The 20,297-nt window shown below is 36.5% G+C and overlaps 4 protein-coding genes and 1 pseudogene across 6 annotated transcripts; 1 reads left to right on the forward strand and 4 right to left on the reverse strand.

The window, feature by feature from the left end:
* The first annotated feature begins 801 nt into the window (after window positions 1-801).
* Window positions 802-4,105, forward strand: EMB3129 (GTP-binding family protein). Its single transcript, XM_086250094.1, has 9 exons — window positions 802-984; window positions 1,137-1,268; window positions 1,352-1,468; window positions 1,737-1,880; window positions 1,966-2,052; window positions 2,294-2,409; window positions 2,704-2,885; window positions 3,137-3,194; window positions 3,514-4,105. The coding sequence occupies exons 1-9, from the start codon at window positions 832-834 to the stop codon at window positions 3,635-3,637; spliced, it is 1,113 nt and encodes a 370-aa protein (XP_086106220.1). The 5' UTR covers window positions 802-831; the 3' UTR covers window positions 3,638-4,105.
* On the reverse strand, window positions 2,412-7,075 carry LOC147278884 (bark storage protein A-like). Of its 2 annotated transcripts, none has more exons than XM_086250093.1 (5): window positions 6,578-7,075; window positions 6,396-6,463; window positions 6,125-6,280; window positions 5,718-5,969; window positions 2,412-2,461 (listed from the first exon to the last, which is right to left on the reverse strand). In XM_086250093.1, the coding sequence occupies exons 1-5, from the start codon at window positions 6,924-6,926 to the stop codon at window positions 2,432-2,434; spliced, it is 855 nt and encodes a 284-aa protein (XP_086106219.1). In that variant the 5' UTR covers window positions 6,927-7,075; the 3' UTR covers window positions 2,412-2,431. The 2 variants fall into 2 exon arrangements, with proteins under 2 accessions (XP_086106219.1, XP_086106218.1); XM_086250092.1 differs by lacking the exon at window positions 2,412-2,461 and adding an exon at window positions 4,427-5,257.
* An 86-nt stretch (window positions 7,076-7,161) lies between these two features.
* Window positions 7,162-8,257, reverse strand: LOC147278885 (uncharacterized; annotated as a pseudogene). Its single transcript, XR_015123300.1, has 2 exons — window positions 8,008-8,257; window positions 7,162-7,663 (listed from the first exon to the last, which is right to left on the reverse strand). The product of XR_015123300.1 is annotated as an uncharacterized LOC147278885 (transcript).
* A 2,002-nt stretch (window positions 8,258-10,259) lies between these two features.
* On the reverse strand, window positions 10,260-12,584 carry LOC147278886 (bark storage protein A-like). The gene is made up of 5 exons (XM_086251513.1): window positions 12,229-12,584; window positions 12,001-12,068; window positions 11,746-11,901; window positions 11,170-11,421; window positions 10,260-10,777 (listed from the first exon to the last, which is right to left on the reverse strand). The coding sequence occupies exons 1-5, from the start codon at window positions 12,455-12,457 to the stop codon at window positions 10,415-10,417; spliced, it is 1,068 nt and encodes a 355-aa protein (XP_086107639.1). The 5' UTR covers window positions 12,458-12,584; the 3' UTR covers window positions 10,260-10,414.
* A 1,117-nt stretch (window positions 12,585-13,701) lies between these two features.
* Window positions 13,702-19,278, reverse strand: VTE1 (tocopherol cyclase, chloroplast / vitamin E deficient 1 (VTE1) / sucrose export defective 1 (SXD1)). Its single transcript, XM_086251847.1, has 10 exons — window positions 18,954-19,278; window positions 18,634-18,878; window positions 18,263-18,342; window positions 17,744-17,820; window positions 17,371-17,540; window positions 17,161-17,258; window positions 16,063-16,170; window positions 15,348-15,464; window positions 14,958-15,107; window positions 13,702-14,171 (listed from the first exon to the last, which is right to left on the reverse strand). Exons 1-10 carry the CDS (start codon window positions 19,205-19,207, stop codon window positions 13,995-13,997), a joined length of 1,476 nt encoding a protein of 491 aa, XP_086107973.1. The 5' UTR covers window positions 19,208-19,278; the 3' UTR covers window positions 13,702-13,994.
* Window positions 19,279-20,297: the final 1,019 nt, after the last annotated feature.

The following is a 20,297-nucleotide window of genomic DNA, read 5'->3' on the forward strand; positions in this document are numbered from 1 at the left end:
TCTCATATGTGTTGTATACTTGTATTGTGTAATTCTTGATTGAGGCCTATGATATTGAAATTAAATATTGATTTATTATGATAAATTGACACATAAATTTGAAATGCCTTCTTCTCATAAATAATCAAATTTATACATGAATTTATGAACATAAGAAATTCATATTTCTAAAACGAAATTCAGCAATTTACACCATAAACTCAAATCCAAATCCCAAATTGAAAATAAACCCTTAATTTATTTAGAGTAATGGTATATGCACACTTCATTCTTTTTTACCGGATACTTTCTTTATTCAATATGTGAAATGACAATCAAAATCTAATAACAAAAGACCATAAAGAACAATAATATTTAACACCATTGAACACCATTTACACAATCTTTTTCAAATAGGTGTACATATAGCAGTACTCTAAGAAAATTAAGGCTTCGTTTAGAATGCAGGACAATACTGTACGAGATAAGACTGTGCCTTATGGACATAATAGGACGAGCTAGTCCCATGGTGGACCACCTTTGAGCAAATGACATAAATCCTTAATTATTTGATACTATAGTCCAAGTGTGAGTCATATCCTAAATTTTTTAATAAATTATTTGATAAAAGACTACTATCCTTTTTAATTGCTTAGTCATGTCCAATCCGTCCTCCGAAAAGAGAAGGGTCTAGGGAGATTTGTTACTCTCAATTGAGAAAATGATAAAATACTATTAGGTGTGCAATGAGCATAAAGGACGACATGTCGTTACTCGATTTTCTTTCTTTTTTGACCTTTTTATATTCGATTATCCAGTAGCAAGAGCGAAACTGTGGACTTACAGCAGTGAATGGCAATGGCTGTTCAAATGGCAGGCCTCTGGCTGCCCAACTCTTGCACAACCTCCACTCACTCTCTTCATTGCCGAAGCAATCCAAAACCACCATCTTCTACAACTCTCTCAGCTACGGCTTCTCTGTCATCCCCACCTCCCACTATCCAGGCACCAATCCCCCATCCTCTTACTTTGCATTTTCCTTCAAATTTCAATTAAAATCGCAAAAGGGTTGTTGTTTGTGGGCTCTTTATGATACTAATTGTTAAATTTTTTTCTGGGTATTGTTTAGTTTGAATTGAAGTGATAAGTTTTTGCAGATTGTTGGTGGGAAAACTCCGACTTGGTACGAAAATGGAAAAGCCGATTCCGATGGGTTCCTGGGAGAGAATGATTGGTTTGACCTAGATACTGATCTTTATCACTGGACCAAGGCACTGCGTCCTGTTCAGGTACCCGTAATTTGAATTATTCAAGAATTGGGAAGTTGTAGTTTGTGATGCAATGCTTATTTCGGTGCTGCATAATTTGACAGTGGTATCCTGGTCATATTGCCAAAACGGAAAAAGAACTCAAACAACAACTCAAGTTGATGGATGTTGTGATTGAGGTTCGAGACGCAAGAATTCCTTTGTCCACTAGTCATCCACAGGTCAGAGCTTTTTATGATTGTGCATTTGGCAGGTCCTTCTCTTCTGGGTTTCTTTCATTTTCTGAGTTGGTGCTTTATTATACTTGTAACTACCTTCTAATGGAAACAAATGTCAATGAAATTGCATATTTAGAAAGTTTTTTGTTGAACCCCATTTTCCCCTTTGGTTAATACTTCTTATTGTTTCAATTTAACACCACATTCAGGATTAGGAATCGAAAGTACACGCCTTATTTGCTAACTTCTCTCTTATTGTTTATATGGATAGATGGATACATGGCTTGGTAATAGGAGAAGAGTTTTGGTGTTGAACAGAGAAGACATGATATCCACGGCAGACCGGAATGCTTGGGCCACCTACTTTGCAAGGGAGGGAACGAAGGTTGTCTTTTCCAATGGCAAACTTGGAATGGTACCCAAATAAGAGATCCTCTGTCAGTTTTCCTTAACTTTGAACGTCGTAGCAGAATATGATTAGTTTATCGTGGCAAGTACAGGGTGCTATGAAGCTAGGCCGGTTAGCTAAATCATTAGCAGCAGATGTAAATGTCAAACGCAGAGCCAAAGGACTTCTTCCACGTGCGGTGGGTTCCTCTTACATTCTATCGAATGTTTAGTTTTGAAATTCCAATTTTACAATATTTTAGGAAGCAATTGAACTTTATGGGTTTTTTCTATAGTCTGTTGTAGAGTTGTAAAGAAAACTTTGGAAGGCTGACAGTGTCTTGACAAAATAAGTCTAATGATATATAATGAGCTAAATGGGGAGCTATAAATAAGTCTATAATCATATAATGTTTGACAATAATTTCTTCATATGAACAGGTACGAGCTGGAATAGTTGGATATCCAAATGTTGGCAAATCATCGTTGATTAACCGTTTGCTGAAGCGACGAATGTGTGCAGCAGCTCCAAGACCTGGAGTTACAAGAGAATTGAAGTATAGTTTCTGCTTTAGTTACTTATATATCCATATATGCTGCAAATTGGGCCTAGGGAAAAATGAAACCACATTTAATGCTGGGTTAGAAGTTATAGATACAAATCTTTTTCACTAATTGATGTTGGAATATAGTAAACAGATAAATAACTTTATGATTATTAACCTTACTAGACCTAGCATTCAAGCATATATGAGGTTAGAAAATATGCCTAAGACCATGTGAAGTAGAAATACTGAATATTTCAATGTATTTCGTATTCCTAATATGTATCTTTCTTGTACCTGTGAAAGGTGGGTCCATTTTGGGAAAGATCTTGAATTGCTAGACTCTCCTGGTATACTCCCAATGCGGATTAGTGATCAGACAGCAGCAATAAAGCTTGCTATTTGTGATGACATTGGAGAGAGATCCTATGGTGTTGCTGATATTGCTGCAATTCTTGTCCAGATGCTAACAAGGCTTCCATCAGTAGGTATGTATTGCATCTCTTTGTCAACTCATTCTACTTGCATCCAAATGCCTAAAGGTATTTGTCATTACATCGGAAATTCGTGTTAAATGATCAGACCTGGTACAAGGGGAACGCAGTATTGTTCACTCTACTTGCCAGAAACTAATTCTCAAATTTGAGATATACTATTTCTTATAAAAAATTTGAGATGTACTATTGTCTAGAGTTGACAGCCTCTAATCTCTCTCTCTCTCTCTCTCTCAATTTCTCAGGTATAGAGGCTCTTAACAAGCGCTACAAGATGGATGCAGAAGGTCACTGTGGTAAAACGTATGAATCATCTTGGTGCCAATTCTGTTTATATGTTGAAATTTATAGTTTCATTTGTAATAAATTATTTGGCTAAGAATTTTGAAATCCACTTTATGCAAATGAGACTTTTTCTTTTACTTGTATGGTTATCACAATCTTTTCGTCTCAAGATTCTGATAACCATACAAGTAAAAGAAAAAGTCTCATTTGCATAAAGTGGATAAGTATAATCCCATACCACCAAGAGTAATGCAATCTGGGCTTCAGGAATAATTTTGAAGCTTGCAGAGCAGTCCTTTCAAATTGTTCTAATTGCTGCTAATTTTTAAAATTGCAGATTTGTTCAGAAGCTTGCAGTTCACTTGTTCAATGGGGATACTCATCAAGCGGCATTTCGTGTGTTGACGGATTTTCGGAAAGGGAGGTTTGGTTGGATTGCACTGGAGAGGCCTCCCAGATAACAACATTATTGGGATTAGCTTGGTGGTAGGCCAGGAGTAGTCAAGCTTCCATAGGCCACTCTCTAATATCAAAAGCAGGCCAATTGCTGAAAGATAATTAAGAATCCTCATGGAGTATTAAAGTCTTGGCAAGAGAAGGTGCTGGTACGGTGAAGGAAATTAAGCTTCATATTGGAGTAATATCATTGATTGAGGAGACAGAGCTGTGAAAACTTGTATAGCTGAAGCTGGGAGAGGATCATACTGGTCAATGGTGGCTTGCTTTCCTGAGGTGTTGTAACATATTTCTTTTTGACACTTAGATTCTCACAACACAATATCAAGTTTTGTAAATTGAATCTCATACTCAACCAGAGGTCTCTGAGGTGTACTTCATCTCTGGTGTCTGTCCATGTGGGTATGTAGTGATTCGTGTGAAAATCTAGTTTGTCTCGTGGTCTAATAAGATGCAACATAGATTCTGTTTCCCTTCGACTATCTTTGCCGTCTATGTTAATAACCTTCCTTTTATGAATCTGAGGATAAAATGAAAACTGATTGTTTATCATGGATATGGATTTCTTTTTTAATGATGACATTCTATTTTGGTCGTGGCCTTTCTTTAGGCATTTTGTTTAAGGTGGTATGTAGGTTCTCATGTGCTACTGATCAGGTAGGACATTGCAATACTAATCTTAGTTTACACGCAACGTGGTAAACCAAAAAATGAGCAGTAGTTGCAAGTTGCAACCAACTAAAATGAAAAGCTCACTGCACATTCTTTCTTACTCATACACTTGAATAATCAGATACTAAAAATAATTGTTCATTGAAGCGCTTGGCTTACACACCAAACAATCAGATTTTTCCTAACTAAATTGCAATTCAGAAAAACGTAATCATACACTGAGATGGTATGACATTTTCATCTCGCAACTGTGGGAGCACAAGTTGAATCGTCTTTGCTGGACCAAGCCTCTTTAATTCCACAAGCTTGGATTGAACGTTCAATGTGATGTACTGCAGCTTCATTCTCCAATTGAGAACAATATCTCTTAAATTGAGAACAACTTGGAAAATTCATGGATCAAAATATATGTTCATAGACCATTTTTGTATTTAACCCTAAAAAGAAAATAGGGTGTGAGGTGAGGCAGAGGTGTCTACTAGTGAGAGAAAGATGGGTGTGCATATAGCAGCCTCTTTATTTAAATTCCAAAAGATGTATACAAGGAATTTAGAGCAATAAACATCAGGAAGAAACATAAATGGTGTTCAATGCGAACTTAGCAGCTGATAAAGTGATAACTGTTTGATAAACTCCACAACTGCTGTAACAGAATTTTTTGAAGCTAGAAGAATGAACTTGCCAGTCACATTCGGATCGCCGGAGCCACCACCGATCAAACCGGACGAGAGAGCTCTGATGGCTATGAAAGGCACTCTTTGCTGAAGACAAATTAAGGCAACAGATGCACTTTCCATGTCCAAAGGGCTTATGTTGAATTTGTCATATAAGAAGCTACGATAAGCAGCATTAGACAGAAAAATGCTTGCACTTGTTCCCCTGTGAACTCTAGACACTTTTGGTGTATAGGACAAGCATGTTGTTGAGTTCAGGCAGCGCTCAAGTTTCAGATCCTAAACAACATGCATTTATGTATGTATATAAGTTAATGATGATTGATGAGCATGTTCTAATAATGCCTGATTAATTGGCCTATCATATAAAAAAGTAATAATGCTAAACGGACTACATTTTTAAGAAAAAACTTACCTATAACAAGGATAGAGGTTGACTTGGCATCTTATGAGATATGTTTTATCTTAAAATTGGAGAAAGTTTTATGTGATAAAATATAAGAACATATGTGTCATCATTTTATTGGGTTAGGATACCAAATTTTAATCAGCTATATCCCTGTTACAAAGAAGTTTCTCTCCATTTTTAACCACATTATCAAGTGATGTGTCAACTATCAACCGGCCACAATAATTGATGTAACAAATTCCACGTCCACATAATGCATTTCACTAATGCGGTCTAAAATGTGATCCATCTAACGCAACTCGTTAAGCAAGGGTGAATAGATAGCCTTACCGCCAGTTTTTTGGAGATTTCATAGTAGAGGGGATCAACAGAGACCCAAAAGGCATGTTCTCTTTCTTCAGGAGTACCATCTATGGGGAAGACTTCCTCTGGTTGATACCAAATGTTGTTCAACAAGTTGTCAGATGAGCTCCCATCTGTCACATTCACTGTATAATTTGCAAGTTTTATGTACCCAATTTCTCTGGTGTAGTCTCCACTTGATTCAAGGGCTAGCTCCTCTTCAGGCCCATTTCCATATTTCTGCACTATGCTATGCAATAATTAGTAGGGTCATCAGTCCAGTCTCTCTTTCTTGTTGGATAGGTTAGTGTTAGCTAAGCTAGTGCCTAGTGCTACACTGCTACTAATTAATTAGTAAGACAGCAAATTAGTACAGCCATTTAATTTGTAGGTACCTGCCAGTTCCAAAGGGCAGTATGGGACCAATACTGAGGAATGACCACATCTGCAAGGTTGAGGGATGGGTTTGCATTACCAGATATGCCATAATGCACCACTCCTTCTATATTGAACAGGCTTAATAACAGCTGAGTAGTTATCCCTGCATTAATCTACATCAAACACCCCACCCAGAATAAAAAAGGGGGGTAATAGAAATGAGAAAGAAGAGAAGAAATTACCAAATAAAATTAAGAAAATTGAAAGAATATTGTTTAATATATATACCATTGCCAGTCCTGTCATGACTAATATGACTTTCTTTTCAGCAATGGTTCCAAACCTAAACCTCCTTCCTTAGAAACCCAAATTATGGTGGTAAACAAGAAAAAAGGGTAGCTAAGTAACAGAAAATTCAATATGCATGAGATGGTAATTGAACTTCAAAGATGGGTATTTTGTTTGTTTACCAGAAAATTCTATGATCAAGCTTGATGAGGTGAAGCTGGGAGATTGCAGAAGAGGGTTCAATTCGAAAGAATTTGGAATGACCAAACCTAAATAAGGGCCACTCTTGTTGGCCTCCTCGATCAACTTGTGTGTCTCTTCTGACAATACAGCACTTGTCTGTTGTGGGTTAAGTATGATCAAGGTGATCATGGCATGAACAACTATGCAAGCTAACACTGCTACTCCCATCTTTTCTGGATCTGAGAGAGAAACAGAGAGAAACATATAGAGAGAGGGGGGGGGGGCAGAGAGACATATATAAGGCAAATTACACAAATGTCCCCAACACTTTGACCAAAGTTTCAACATAGTTCTCAAAATTTCATAGCAATCATTTAAAGTTATTTTTTGTTTTCGAAACTAATTAGCAATAGAAGAATAGTTATAAGATTTCTGACAAATCTCCTTTTTATCACACACCCCCACACATTTGTCATCACTTTAAGCTAAAACAGTTCTGAATTTCTGATACAAAGAACCTAAATAATCAATTCAAAACCAATTAACAAAAAACAAAAAAGAGGCTTGAGAATTCCTTAGCACTGTACAATACTATAATTATGGACCATGGGATAACACTCCACTAAAAACAAAAGCCCATTTATTCAAATTCCAAAAGTTGCATACAAACTAAGGCTTAAAAGAAGCAAAGATATATAGTAGAGCAATAAACATCATCATCATCACTAAGAAACATGGATGGTGTTCAATGCTGGTTTAGCAGTTGCTGGTAACTGTTTGATAAATTGCAGAACAGCTATAACTGAATTATTTGCAGCGAGAGTTGTGAACGTGTCAGCCTCATTCGAATCGGCGGAGAGAGCCCTGATGGCAATGAAAGGCACCCTCTGCTGAAGACATAATAAGCCAACAGAAGCACTTTCCATGTCCACAGGGCTTATATTGAACTTGTTATATATGAAGCCACGATAAGCAGCATTGTCTACGCAAATGCTTGAACTTGTTCCCCTCTGGACTCGATCTGGCCACTTTTGGTGTATGGGACAAACATGTCGTTGAGTTTAGGCAGCCTTCAGTTTCAGGTCCTAATTAAAGAATAATGTAACAATTAGATTATAGATAGCCTTGGCCTTAGCACGGTGATTAATTAGGTAGCAGAATAATACTAGAGATATCACATTTATTAATCATATTATGTGGAAATTAGGGTCCAAGTCCTACTTGTATAATCAATTGTTATACACACATCAATTGCTATATAATGTGATTAGCTAATGTAATTCATCTATAATACAATCAAATTTAACAGTTTAAAAATCTATACCTTAAAATGAAAAAGTGAATTTGTCAAAATTTAAGGATTAAAAATGTGTTTGTATGATATCGTGTGTGCATTGTATAATTTTTCCCTCTTAAGTGTCAAAATTACCTCTAGATTTTTTGCAATTTCATAGTAGAGGGGATCAACGGGGACCCAAAAGGCATGTTCCGTTTCTTCAGGAGTTCCACTATGGGGAAGACTTCCTCTGGTAGATACCAAATATTGTTGAGCAAGTTGTCATATGGGCTGCCGTCTGTCACATTCACTGAATAATTTCCAACTTTTAAGTACCCAACTTCTCTTCTCTGGTTAATTCAAAGGGTGGCTCATCTTCAGGCCCATTTCCAAATCTCTGCATAAAGGGTACCACACTTGAGTTCAGAACATTATTTAATTGGGACATAAAGGGTACCACATTTTTTTTTTTTTTTTTTTTTTTTTTAAGATTTGGGAGGAAGAGAAATCGAACTTGGTGCAGGATAAATTCTAAGGTCTTTTCAGTTGGGCTGCCCACCAACTGTAAAGGTACCCCATTTAAGTTCCTTTTAATTCACTTATTCTTTTATATACTTCAATATATAACCCTAAAGGGCTGCTAAAGACTATAGGCCGAAGGCCCCTTTTTAATAGCATTCAAATAGGGAGATATCTTAGGCTCCTTAAACTAACGTTTTGAGCCCTTCTATTATCCCCTGAGGACTCTCTTAAGGAGAAGCTAACGATATCTTATAAGGCTTCTGTAGCCTCCGGCTGAGCCATCTAGCATCCGTTTCATAACGAGGGCTGCCTGCCTCTTCTGGTTCACCTTCGGTGGGAGCCAGCAGAATTTGGATTTTTTTCTATTATCCGCGTTCCACTGACTCCCTGGGAAAATCCCACCGTATGGAGCCACCGTCGAGTATAGTGTAGCAGTTGAATGAAAAAGGCTTATAGGGGTCACCACTCCCCGTCCTACAATCAACTCGAACACTCTATGGATAGTAACGTAAACAGGTAGTTTCCAATTTATCCCAAACTAAAAGTAGCCCTCGCCAAAAAAGCACATTGATATGTGGTCGCGCTTCGTCCCGTCGAAGTGCGACCACATATCAATGTGCTTTTTTTTAGGAATAGGAAGAGGAGAGGGGGCGCGGAAGCCCACATTTGGCTTTTGGAGATTGAAGAAGAGGGTTCATTTCGAAAGTATTTGGAATGACCAAGCCTAAATAAGGACCCCTCTTGTTGGCCTTCTCGATCAACCTCAGTGTCTCTGCAGACAATGCAGCATTTGTGTGGTGTGCATGATCAAGCATTAAATAGTTTCTGGATATAGCTATAGAGAGAGAGAGAGAGAGAGAGAGAGAGAGAGAGAGAGAGAGAGAGAGAGAGAGAGAGAGAGAGAGAGAGAGAGAGAGAGAGAGATATGTGGAGGAAAAGATAACAAGAAGGAATAAATTATAGTTGTGGAAATGAATGGACGTACGTGCATATGGGCCACATATCGTACAATAGTAATATTAATGTTGGTAGGTACACCATGTGAAATTCATGCCTATATATATATGGTCATATGACTCATATATATGGGATATATATATCTGTATGTCGTACTCCGTAAATAATTAAATATATTGAATGGACCACACACGACACCACCGACTGTTTTGAACCAAAACTTATATTATATAAAGCAAACATATATTTGGAGCAGAATTGATCGATCTGCCATTTTCTCTCTTTTTTTTTTTCCCTTAAAAAAAATACAAAAGAGCAGTATCGGACAATTACTGAGGAATGACCACATCTGCAAGATTGAGGGATGGACAAGAAATAAAAATGTTAGAAAATTGTATATGTTTGCTCTCCAGTCTCCACATGTAATAGTAAATTAGGGTGCAAATATATATGGGAGACGACCCTTCAGATATATAGTCAGGGGAGGAACTACATTCAGGCTATCATGGGCTGTAGCCCATATAGCTTTTGTGTAAAAATACTAATATGTGTGTTTTAGCCCAAAAGTTAATACATAACACACCCAATTAAGAGTTATTTAGTCCAATCTATTGAGTTTTAGCTTAATTTTTTTGCCTTTAAGTCAAAAATTAGCCCAAAAATTTATTTATAACTCACCCAATTTTTTTTGTAATATATATTGTATGTATTTTATTAATAAATATTTATTTATGTTAAATTTTGTTAAAAATAGTGTTTGATTTACAGAGTTTTATTTAGATCTTACTTTTAAGAAGATTATAGTATAACTGTACCTAGAGGAAAAAAATAGTCATTAAACTTATAGTAATTAATATTATAGCTAGCTAGCTAGCTTCCCCTTCCCCTTGATGATAGTGATTATATTGTACATGAGTAAATAGTGCTAGATTGAGAACAAGAGCCCCTCAATTTATTTAGATTCCAAAAGTTGCATACAAACTAAGAAAAGAAGCAAGATGGGCAATTGGGCATATTAGTCTCTAACAGAGATCAATAAACATGATCATCATCGATCATCACTAAGAAACATGGATGCTAGCTAGCTGTTCAATGTTAATTTAGGTGCTGGTAACTGTTTTATAAATTCCACAACAGCTGTAACTGAATTGTTGGCAGCGAGAGCTGTAAACGTGTCGGCCTCATTCGAATCGGCGGAGCCACCGCCGGCCAAGTCAGAGAGAGCCCTGATGGCAATGAAAGGCACCCTTTGCTGGAGACATATTAAGGCAACAGAGCTACTCTCCATGTCCACAGGACTTATGTTGAACTTGTCATATATGAAGCCACGATAAGCAGCATTGTCTAGGTAAATGCTTGCACTTGTTCCTCTCAAAACTCTAGCCACTTTTGGTGTATGGGACAAACATGTTGTTGAGTTTAGGCAACCTTCCAGTTTCAGGTCCTAATTAAAAGAATAATATCACAATTAGATTATAGATATTAATTCTTGTCCTATCGATCATGGTGATTAATTAAGTAGCAGAATCAAGAGATATCATTTGTTGACCATATTTATGCGACAAGTAGGGTTCGGTACTTAATTATTGCATCCACTTGGTTAATAGACACATCAACTGTCACATAATGTGATAAGCTAATATAGATTCTCTAATAGTAATTTAAAAATAACTTCGTCTATAATACGTACAGACACTATATAACATACAAACAATCTAACAGTTCAAAAAATTATACCCGAACATGGAAAAGCAAACTCGCCTAAATTTAAAACTTGTATTTGTATGACATACAGTTGGTGTCGTAGAATTTTCCATCTTAAAAAGAAAAATTTACCTCCAGGTTTTTTGCAATTTCATAGTAGCGGGGATCAACGGGGACCCAAAAGGCATGTTCCCTTTCTTCAGGAATACCGTCTATGGGGAAGACTTCCTCTGGCTGATACCAAATGTTGTTCAACAGGTTGTCATATGAGCTCCCATCTGTGACATTCACTGTATAATTTGCAACTTTTATGTACCCAAGTTCCCTGGTGTAGTCTCCATTTGATTCAAGGGGTAGCTCATCTTCAGGCCCTTTTCCAAATCTCTGCACCATTTATAAGTTCAGAAACTTTAATTTTGACATAAAGGGGGGCAAAGGCCACATATATTTTAAGTTCCTTTTTATTTAATGACTTTACTCCTTTATATACTTCAATATCTAAGAAACTAATTAAGAATGGCAAAGACCAAATTTTGGCTTTTGGCCTTGATTGTTACAATATTCTTATTATCAATGTGTCTTAGATATTTAATTAATATAATTTTTGTCTCCAATTATATGGCTACACTTTTCACACTTACATTGTATCTATGACTTTATTAGAGTGAAAAGCTCTTGTCTTGGCTTTTATAGATCATCTATGTGTACCTGCCAGTTCCAAAGAGCAGTATGGGACCAATACTGAGGAATGGCAACATCTGCAATGTTGAGAGATGGGTTTGCATTGCCTGCTATGCCATAATGCACCACTCCTTCTATATTGAACAGGCTTAATAAAAGCTGCGTAGTTATTCCTGCATTAATCTACAATATTCAAACAAACCCCCAAAAGTGAAAACAAATTAATTAAGGATAAATGAGACGAAACCGAAAGAGAGGGAAAATTGAAAGAATAATATGTACCATTCCCAATCCTGTCATGACTAATATGACTTTCTTTGTAGCAATGGTTCCAAACCGAAATCTCCTTCCTGATTAAAACCCACAAATTAAAAGAATGTATTTAACAAAATAAAAAGGATAACTAGGGAAAGAGATTAATTTTGTTGAATTCTGCTAGCATTAATATACATATACATATATATATATATATAGTCATTATGGGTATATATTTGTATATTCAATAATTACCAGAGACATCTATCATCCTTCTAACTGAGGTGAAGTCTGGAGATTGAAGAAGAGGGTTCATTTCGAAAGTATTTGGAATGACCACGCCTAAATAAGGACCCCTCTTGTTGGCCTTGTCGACAAACTTCTGTGTCTCTGCAGACAATGCAGCATTTGTGTGGTGTGCATGATCAAGCATCAAGCTGATCATACCATAAGCAACCATGCAACCTACTACTGAAATTCTCATCTTTAGTTTCTGGATATAGCTAAACAAAGAGAGAGGATCAGTGAAGGAACGAGAGAGATGTGGAGCAACGGATACCAAGAACCAGAAGAATTTGTAGTGCAAATTATTGGGCGTACGTGCATAGGTAGGTGTAATAGTAATAATGTTGGTAGGTACACCATGTGAATTGAATGTCTATGGAGTATGGTCATATGGGATATATTCGGATTTTCTGTTTATTTTTGCTTAATTTTTCATTAAAGTAAATGATTTTAAAATTCACATTACAATTCTTAATGATAAATAAACACATATAATGTTTCTAAGCGTTAAAAAGGTCCACATAATAATAAATAAACTCACTTTCTAAAAAAATAAAAAAAAGGCACTCAAAGTGACAAAATAAAAAAGAGGTGCTAAGTACACATGAGGCGCTGTACAATGCCAATTGTCATTATTCGACAGGAACTCTTTAGTGATAGTTACTATTCGACGGTAACTTTGTAATGACAAACATGATAAAGGTTGATATAACTCCAAGAGTGATTTTTTGTATTTTATGTTGTTTTGATGAACTTTTGACATGTTTATATAAGAAAAAGCCTATAAATATCATGTTTATGTTTTTTTATGTAGTTGTTTTGTTGCACATCAATCTATTTCGCATGTGCGGGCCTAGAGGCAGAAAACAAGCTACCGAGAGCTCTGTGGATGCAAATGTACCTTGTATATGCATCTTTTTAGGTTGCAAATGCCTACTTTAAGTTGTATATACATCTTTTTAAGTTGTAAATGACATGTTTTAGATTGTAGATGCAGACTTGCAGATGCATATGAGGTTGCAGATGCATATGAGGTTGCAGATGTACCTTGCTTTCAAATGCACAACAAGAACCACCGAGGACAGTTTGGGTTTCTACTTAATTTTTGGAATGCCTGAGTTTGGGTTAAATTTGTTTCTCATTTTGTGTTTCCAATTAAAGCGCACCCTTGATTTTTTAATGTGAGCTGGGAAATCATTATATTTTTTATTTTGGGTTTTAAAAATAATTTTTTTTTTAAATTATGTATTATAAATTTGGGAGGGTGTGAATAAAAGATCAAATACAATCAAAACATTAACTCCTAAATTTGTAATATATGACTAAGATTGAAACAAATAAAAGTATCTAGCCAAAAAAGTATAATAAGTGCAGTGTCAAAACCAAAAACCCCAAACCAAAAAAAGTATAATAAGTACATTAGAGAATTCAAATCCAATCATATGAGCTCAAAACAAGAATAAATACATGTTCAACCCAGAATAAATACACTTGTTTCATTCACACAAGTTGGTGCTGCTGCACACTGCTATTTCCAGAAATTTAGAAGTAGGGGGAGATTGAGTGCTATTGAATTTACACTACTATACGAACATCTAATAGATGGTTTTGCACGGTATGGAGTATGGACCATCATGACCATGCTTCAACTTCTAGAACCTATTTTCCAAACTCAAATGTTTAAGAGTAAAAGATAAAAAAAGGTTTGTTCCTTCAACATAGCAGTGATCAACGGATTACAGACCAGGGGGCTTGAATAGTGGAGCAAAATTATATAGCCCTTCCACATCAATGGGAGTATTGAGAGCCCGGCTAAGGAGCTCCGGTGTGGAGGTCTGGCCCTTCCAAGTATTGAACCATGGTCCCCCTCCAACTTCTACTGCTGCCATGTTACTTTTAACATCCAGTATCATCTAAAAGATCGGCAAAATCGAAAGGGTCAAACAACATGAAGATTGTATATAAGTCATCATATCATAACATAATGACAATAAATAATTATACTACATTAACATGTTAAGTAGGCCAACAACAGAAGCATCGGGACGAAAGAAGGGAAACTGTGACGCAGAATAATTTTTGGACGTTTGTGAATGATAAGCATTAAAATGAAAAGCAACACCTACTGGTTAGACTATGGACAATTATTTTGAGAAGGACACCATGGTCCATTGCCTAATAAATGCCCATAACTTAACCAATTGACCATTTGAGAATATGCCAATCACATGGTCCAATTATCCATGCTAACTTTATTATACATTTTTAAATATAACAGGTAAAATTCCCTTACATTAACAAGAAAAAAAAAAAGGTAAAACAAAAAATGGCATTGCTTACACAAAGGAGATCCAGCCCTCCCCCCTCCCCCAATCAGGCGCACACACACAGAGAACTGTGGAAGAACTTCAGTAGAGATGTTCTACCCCAGGTCATCCATTCAAAAAATTTCATGGACAGAGAAACCCATTGCTTATTTACCCATGCCATCTCCAGAAAGGCAAACCATGGATAGAAATTCATTATGCAAATGACAATTAATCACTCATTTTAGAGTTGTATGGCATGTGTAGAAAGGTCAGCACTTTTTTTTCCCTCAAACAATCATAACATAGCTACATATTTCAAGCCTAGCACACAAAAAAAAAAAAGGGAAAAGAAAAGAACAAAAGAAACTATTAGTGTGAGAAAATGCGCACCTTCCCCTTACTGCCATCATATCTTCGTTCCCACATTTGCAATTTTAGTTCACCAAAACAAGTATCTTTACAAGCTGGGGCAAGTCCAGCTTCTGTTGTTGGAGCACGCAATGTTGTACCAGAATCCTCTGTTGTTGCCTCTAATTCAACCTGTTCATTAACAAGACCAATCTATTAGTGACTAAACTTAAAAGGTTTTTCCTAATATTAATTAGAAGGCTAGAACCGGCTTGAACCTTCTGTTATGGTAGTTTTACCTTCACATGTTCAAAAGAATCCAAGACCTCCAACCACTTAGCACAATTATAGAGATTTCATTTCCACATATATGGAATGTAACTCTAAATACTAGCACATTGGAGGGACAAGATGAAAGAAATATCCAATTACCTTGTGCGTTTCATTCTCTGCAGCCATGGACCAGTAACCCCAAGGAGCAATTTCCCAACTAACAACACCATTCCATGGTACAAATTCATAAAACTTTCCACCACAGTGAACTCCAATCTGCATAATTTTGCATCATAAATACATGAACATATGAAGAAAAAAATGAAGTTACTATTTGTTTGCAATAAAGCACATGGCTTGCTCTAACTTTACAGGAAAAAAAGGTTTCATGGATATCTAGCCAATTTCTAATTTGCAATGGGCACTGTACAATGCATAGGAATATAAGTCTTTGCTTCATCATTTTTCCCATGATATATTGATGAAGAAAAATTTTACAGAGACCAATCACATTAATTGAACAAATATCTTCTTAATGTAGACCAACTTTATAGCATAGTTGTGACTCACTCTCGCTTTCTTTTGGCTATAATCAAAGAACATATATAATGATTGAAATATATATATATATATATATTTTTCTTTTAAACCACAGCAGACACAGAGAACGAGCTTGCATTATGGCACAGCAATACAACCACTGCACGTTTTATTTTCCCTTTACAATCCTTTTTCTTTCATCTCCTTTAAAATCATCTTTCCCTTTCAAAGATAATTTAGCAAAACATAAAGTGAACTGAAGCAAATTAGGGAGATCAGAAAAAAAAAAAAAAAAAAAAAAACATTTCTAGAGCATTCTCCACCAGAGAAGTACCAATGCAGCATTTTCAAAATTCTCTGTTAATCCAGGTAGTTGCCTCAACCCACCAGCTGCAGTGAGAGCAACTTCTCCACTAGCACCTTCAAAAACATTACACTGAACCTGCAGCATGAAATCAATCATTTAATATGAAGCAGCACAAGAAGAATGATAATACTGTGTAATTATACCAAATTGTTGGTTGGTGCCACAGTATGTGGCTCAATTTAATGTGCATCCTCTGTAGAAATAAGTTTTTACTTTCTTGCTTAATGCAATGTTGGTGTAGGAAACAACTTACCTAAGAATAAGAAGGCCTATGGCATAGAGTGGTGCAGCAATGGTTGAAAGTAGACTTCTTTAAATATAAACAAGTAGCATGCAGTTTGCTCACCAAATACATGGCAGTCAAAGAAATAGTTAAGGCATTGCCTAAAAGGCATAAGACCAATGCATTGAGGCATTCTAATTGTTCTCTCTTTTGCAAGTGTTAAGCTATAAAGAACTGTTATCTTTACTGGGTTTTGAGAGGGTGAGTTGAGAGGGGTGTACAAGGGTTTAACAGCTCGAGTTTACATTATTAAACACGAGTAGTTCAAGCTTGTACTGTTGTTCTCAATATTTCTCGACAATAATTAAAGTTCGGATCACGCCCCATGGACGTACCTGAAGTTAGAGGGCACCACGTAAATACTTGTGTTCTTTTGTGTGTGTTTTCATTTTCTCGATTTTATTTATTTTCTTCTGTGTTGAACAAAAATTGCTGTGTTCCCAACACAAATGTCCCTATAAGGCTCCACCAATGAACTATATTTTATTAAAGCATATTGTATGATTTGGCCAATGAAGAAGCAGGCCCTGCCAAAGATTGGGTCTTCAGCCTTCTTTAATTATTTGGCTAGCAAACAACATCCACATTAATTTAAATCTTCCAGTTATATCGAAGAAAGTAACATATGTTAATAGTCATCATTTTCAGTATATGTTCATTGTGGATGAATGATCTTGATTATAAGTTCCTTTTCCACAAAGGGAAAATGGGCAAAGCACACAAGCCAAACAAAAGCTGAACATCTACCATAGTAAGATGTTGATGAATGGATAAAAGCCTACCCAGAACCATTTTCTTGGGAATGCTCCACCCCAATTCTTTTCAGAATAAGAAGGGGCATTTTGAAACTCAAATCTTTCACCATCCCACTCAATCCAACCTGAAATTTAAATTGAAACCTGAGAAAATGCCCTGAAAATGCATGCAGTTTCTAGAAAGAGCAAATTTTGGCACATAGAATTTTTGCAAGTATGCGAGAGATAAGCAAATGCCTGTTGACAATCCACCAGCCATGCATATTTGCCAATGGGGTTCAAATACGGGAAAAGCTGCTAACCATCCTGCAGAAGACTTCTGCTTAGACCCAACATCACCCCAGCCATAAACTGGGCGGGTACTGTATTCCCAACGAGCAGTTGACACAGTTTCCACGTAATCTGACCTGACATTAGAGCAAGATTGCACATCAAAGTACTAATAAACTTTATGGGGCAGCCCATATTCCTATAAAACATCCATAAGCAGCCTGTTTTTGTCTTGCAATATGTCATGATATGAATGAATACAGTAAAATTTCCAAACTCATCACTGTAACAGAAAGTTAAGGGTCAAAATTTTTTATCAAAGAAGAAAAGAGAGGCATACCTGCCATCATCACGAATGAAACCTTGGTGCCAGAGTGGGCTGACTTGAAAACCTTCCATCACTCTCGTATCGAATTCCTATGCAATATAACCCGTGAGTGGGGAAAAGATTAAAAAGAAAGAATAAAATATTTTCTGTAACAGCTTACAACCTAACAAAATCCTCAAAAACTGATTATTGCAAAAGAATAAAATACACTGCACAGCAATTGTAAAATCTGAGCAGAAACAAAGTACTTAGAAAAAGGGGGGCGGGGTATCAAATCAAACATCAGAATTGAGTATTTTATGTACATAAAATTGAACCCAACGTATAAAAGGTGACACACTTAGAAAACTATGGCCTATCTATTATGTCCCGGATATACCATACTTGTAAAAGAACAATGAATATATACACACACACACAAATAATAATAATAATAATAATAATAATAATAATAATAATAATAATAATAATAATAATAATAATAATAATAATAATAATAATAGTATGGAATCCCAAATAAATTATATCAACCTTAGGAGGAACCTCCTTCTTTGGAGGCTTCAACTGCTTTTCTGCTACAAAAGTATTCCCCAACATAAGCTCATGCCTACCTATGCGTTACAAAATTAACAGTCAGCATAATTAAGGTGGAAACATTGAGAAAGTTAATATAAATCACAAGTCGAACACAAGAAAAATGGGGCACCCACTAGAGCAATAGCATTTCCTTTGTCAGATGATACATCCTCCCCAAAAGTATTGAAATTCTTCAGAAACAACAAGTTGAAAATACAAGACTATTATCTGTCCTATATATATGGACACCTCTATTCAGTAATCAATGAGGAATCTCATTATTTCCAAAACCTCATTAATAATAGCATAAAGCAGAAAATTCGTACTTCCCCAAAAGTTGTGAGATTCTTCAGAGTATTGACAAATGTACTTGTCGTAGGCACCCAGAATTTGCGCGCCAACTCCGGTCGATCGGGGTCCGTGCTGAGCCAGTTCCAACGGAGACAGTTTCTTACGGAATGCAGGGTTCTCCACCGAGTACATAAAGCAGAAGCTCTGCCTCCGTTCCGGAATCGAAACCTTGAAGTACCACCCCTCGAAGAATTTCCGACCCGTTCCATCGAAATGGTACCTGAAATCAGTCAACTAATTACAGCCCAAAAAGCTCCAGAAATTAAGCTCAATATATAGATATATATATATATACCCGCTGTGAGGTGTTCGAAGGTCTCGATTCGGAGGCGTGGGAATGTAGACGGGGTTCGCAGGGCCTGAAGCGTCTTTATCCTGTTGATTTGTTGAACTGGAAGCGGAAATGGTGGAACTGGTTCGAAGCCCTAGCTTGAGAGTGGTGATGGAGCTGCGTTTCGAAGATTGAGAGAGTATAGGGTTTACGGATCGAAACCCTAAGTTGGGAGAGAAATGGTGGTGTTCGTGAAGTGAAGAGAGGGTTGGTTCCATTGTGCTACTTGGAAATTGGAGAGACTAGTAGTGACTACTGAGGACTGAGAAGACAACGTGAGGTGTGTGTTGGAGTGTTTAGTATGTTGGCGTTGCGACTCTCACAAAATGACAGCTGGATGAGATGTGGCGGGTAATTTGGAAGCGAGACGAAACAAATGCCAAGACCTCGGCCCAAACTATTGGAACTGCCAATTTGGGTTCCTTCATGGATTGGGCCGGAACCCAAGCCCACTTGAAAAAAATGGTTGTTTGGTTGGAAAAATTTGTGTGACGGTAACACAATATGAAAATACAGAAATGGTTTTATATATTAATTTAAATTATTACACATGTATAATCATTAAAGGTAATGATTTAGGATTTAGGATTTTTAATATTAATATTTATGTACATATTATAATTTGAGTAGATTAATAACACCCATCAGATATTATCATCACATAAAAATTTCTAATATTTTGTGTTTTGGTAAACATGATATAAACCGTCAACTAAAACGGTATATTCAAATGAGAATATATGAGATCTAGAATAAATTTGGTAAGTTCAGTACATAAAATACCGCAAAATTTAGTGCAACTTTAATAAGATCCAATTGCAAAGCATAACATTGGACAGTGCTTGTCCTTTGCATGCACAAGTTGTAATAAAAATCAAAGAAATTTCTGTTGTGTTGAAGACGTAATATGGCCAAATTTAAGAAAGTCTCATACTCTCAGACCGTCGATAAGATTGATCACATGTCTTGCCTTTACTTTGAGCTGGGAAATCCTATGTTCAAAGAAAGGCTTTGCAGCCAAGATGATGCTAACAGCACGATGCAATAGCGTACAGACAATTAGAGCAAAACCCAGTTCAAGATTAGGCTCCAGTACTGCTTCAAAGTAGAAAGAAAACAGTAAGGAAATGTCGCACAAATCACTTGTGAGAATCGAAAAGAGTCCGAGGGAGAATGCAAGCAAGAGGCCAGTCAATATGACAGAGATAACAAGAAGAAGAACGCAGGCGATGAATGAGCCATGGAGAAATGCAAGTAGGAACAGGTCTAAATTGGGTTCCATTTATGGGTATTGTTGAAGAAAGTGAG

Source organism: Dryas octopetala, chromosome 7 (assembly GCF_963921425.1).
Source record: "Dryas octopetala chromosome 7, drDryOcto1.1, whole genome shotgun sequence".
Lineage (NCBI taxonomy): Eukaryota > Viridiplantae > Streptophyta > Magnoliopsida > Rosales > Rosaceae > Dryas > Dryas octopetala.

Excerpts from the sequence above, each read along its gene's own strand:
- EMB3129 (XM_086250094.1), top strand. The coding sequence starts at position 832 with ATGGCAATGGCTGTTCAAATGGCAGGCCTCTGGCTGCCCAACTCTTGC. Across the intron at positions 1,269-1,351 it reads AGGCACTGCGTCCTGTTCAG|TGGTATCCTGGTCATATTGC; the intron begins GTACCCGTAATT and ends ATAATTTGACAG. Across the intron at positions 2,053-2,293 it reads AAGGACTTCTTCCACGTGCG|GTACGAGCTGGAATAGTTGG; the intron begins GTGGGTTCCTCT and ends TCATATGAACAG.
- LOC147278884 (XM_086250092.1), bottom strand. The coding sequence starts at position 6,926 with ATGTTGAAACTTTGGTCAAAGTGTTGGGGACATTTGTGTAATTTGCCT. Across the intron at positions 5,970-6,124 it reads CTGCCCTTTGGAACTGGCAG|AAATATGGAAATGGGCCTGA; the intron begins GTACCTACAAAT and ends AGCATAGTGCAG. Across the intron at positions 5,258-5,717 it reads AAATCTCCAAAAAACTGGCG|GATCTGAAACTTGAGCGCTG; the intron begins GTAAGGCTATCT and ends CATGTTGTTTAG.
- LOC147278886 (XM_086251513.1), bottom strand. The coding sequence starts at position 12,457 with ATGAGAATTTCAGTAGTAGGTTGCATGGTTGCTTATGGTATGATCAGC. Across the intron at positions 12,069-12,228 it reads AAGGATGATAGATGTCTCTG|GAAGGAGATTTCGGTTTGGA; the intron begins GTAATTATTGAA and ends GGTTTTAATCAG. Across the intron at positions 11,902-12,000 it reads TCATGACAGGATTGGGAATG|ATTAATGCAGGAATAACTAC; the intron begins GTACATATTATT and ends TGAATATTGTAG.
- VTE1 (XM_086251847.1), bottom strand. The coding sequence starts at position 19,207 with ATGGAACCAACCCTCTCTTCACTTCACGAACACCACCATTTCTCTCCC. Across the intron at positions 17,541-17,743 it reads TTCATTCGTGATGATGGCAG|GTCAGATTACGTGGAAACTG; the intron begins GTATGCCTCTCT and ends CTCTAATGTCAG. Across the intron at positions 17,259-17,370 it reads GGCTGGTGGATTGTCAACAG|GTTGGATTGAGTGGGATGGT; the intron begins GCATTTGCTTAT and ends TTTAAATTTCAG.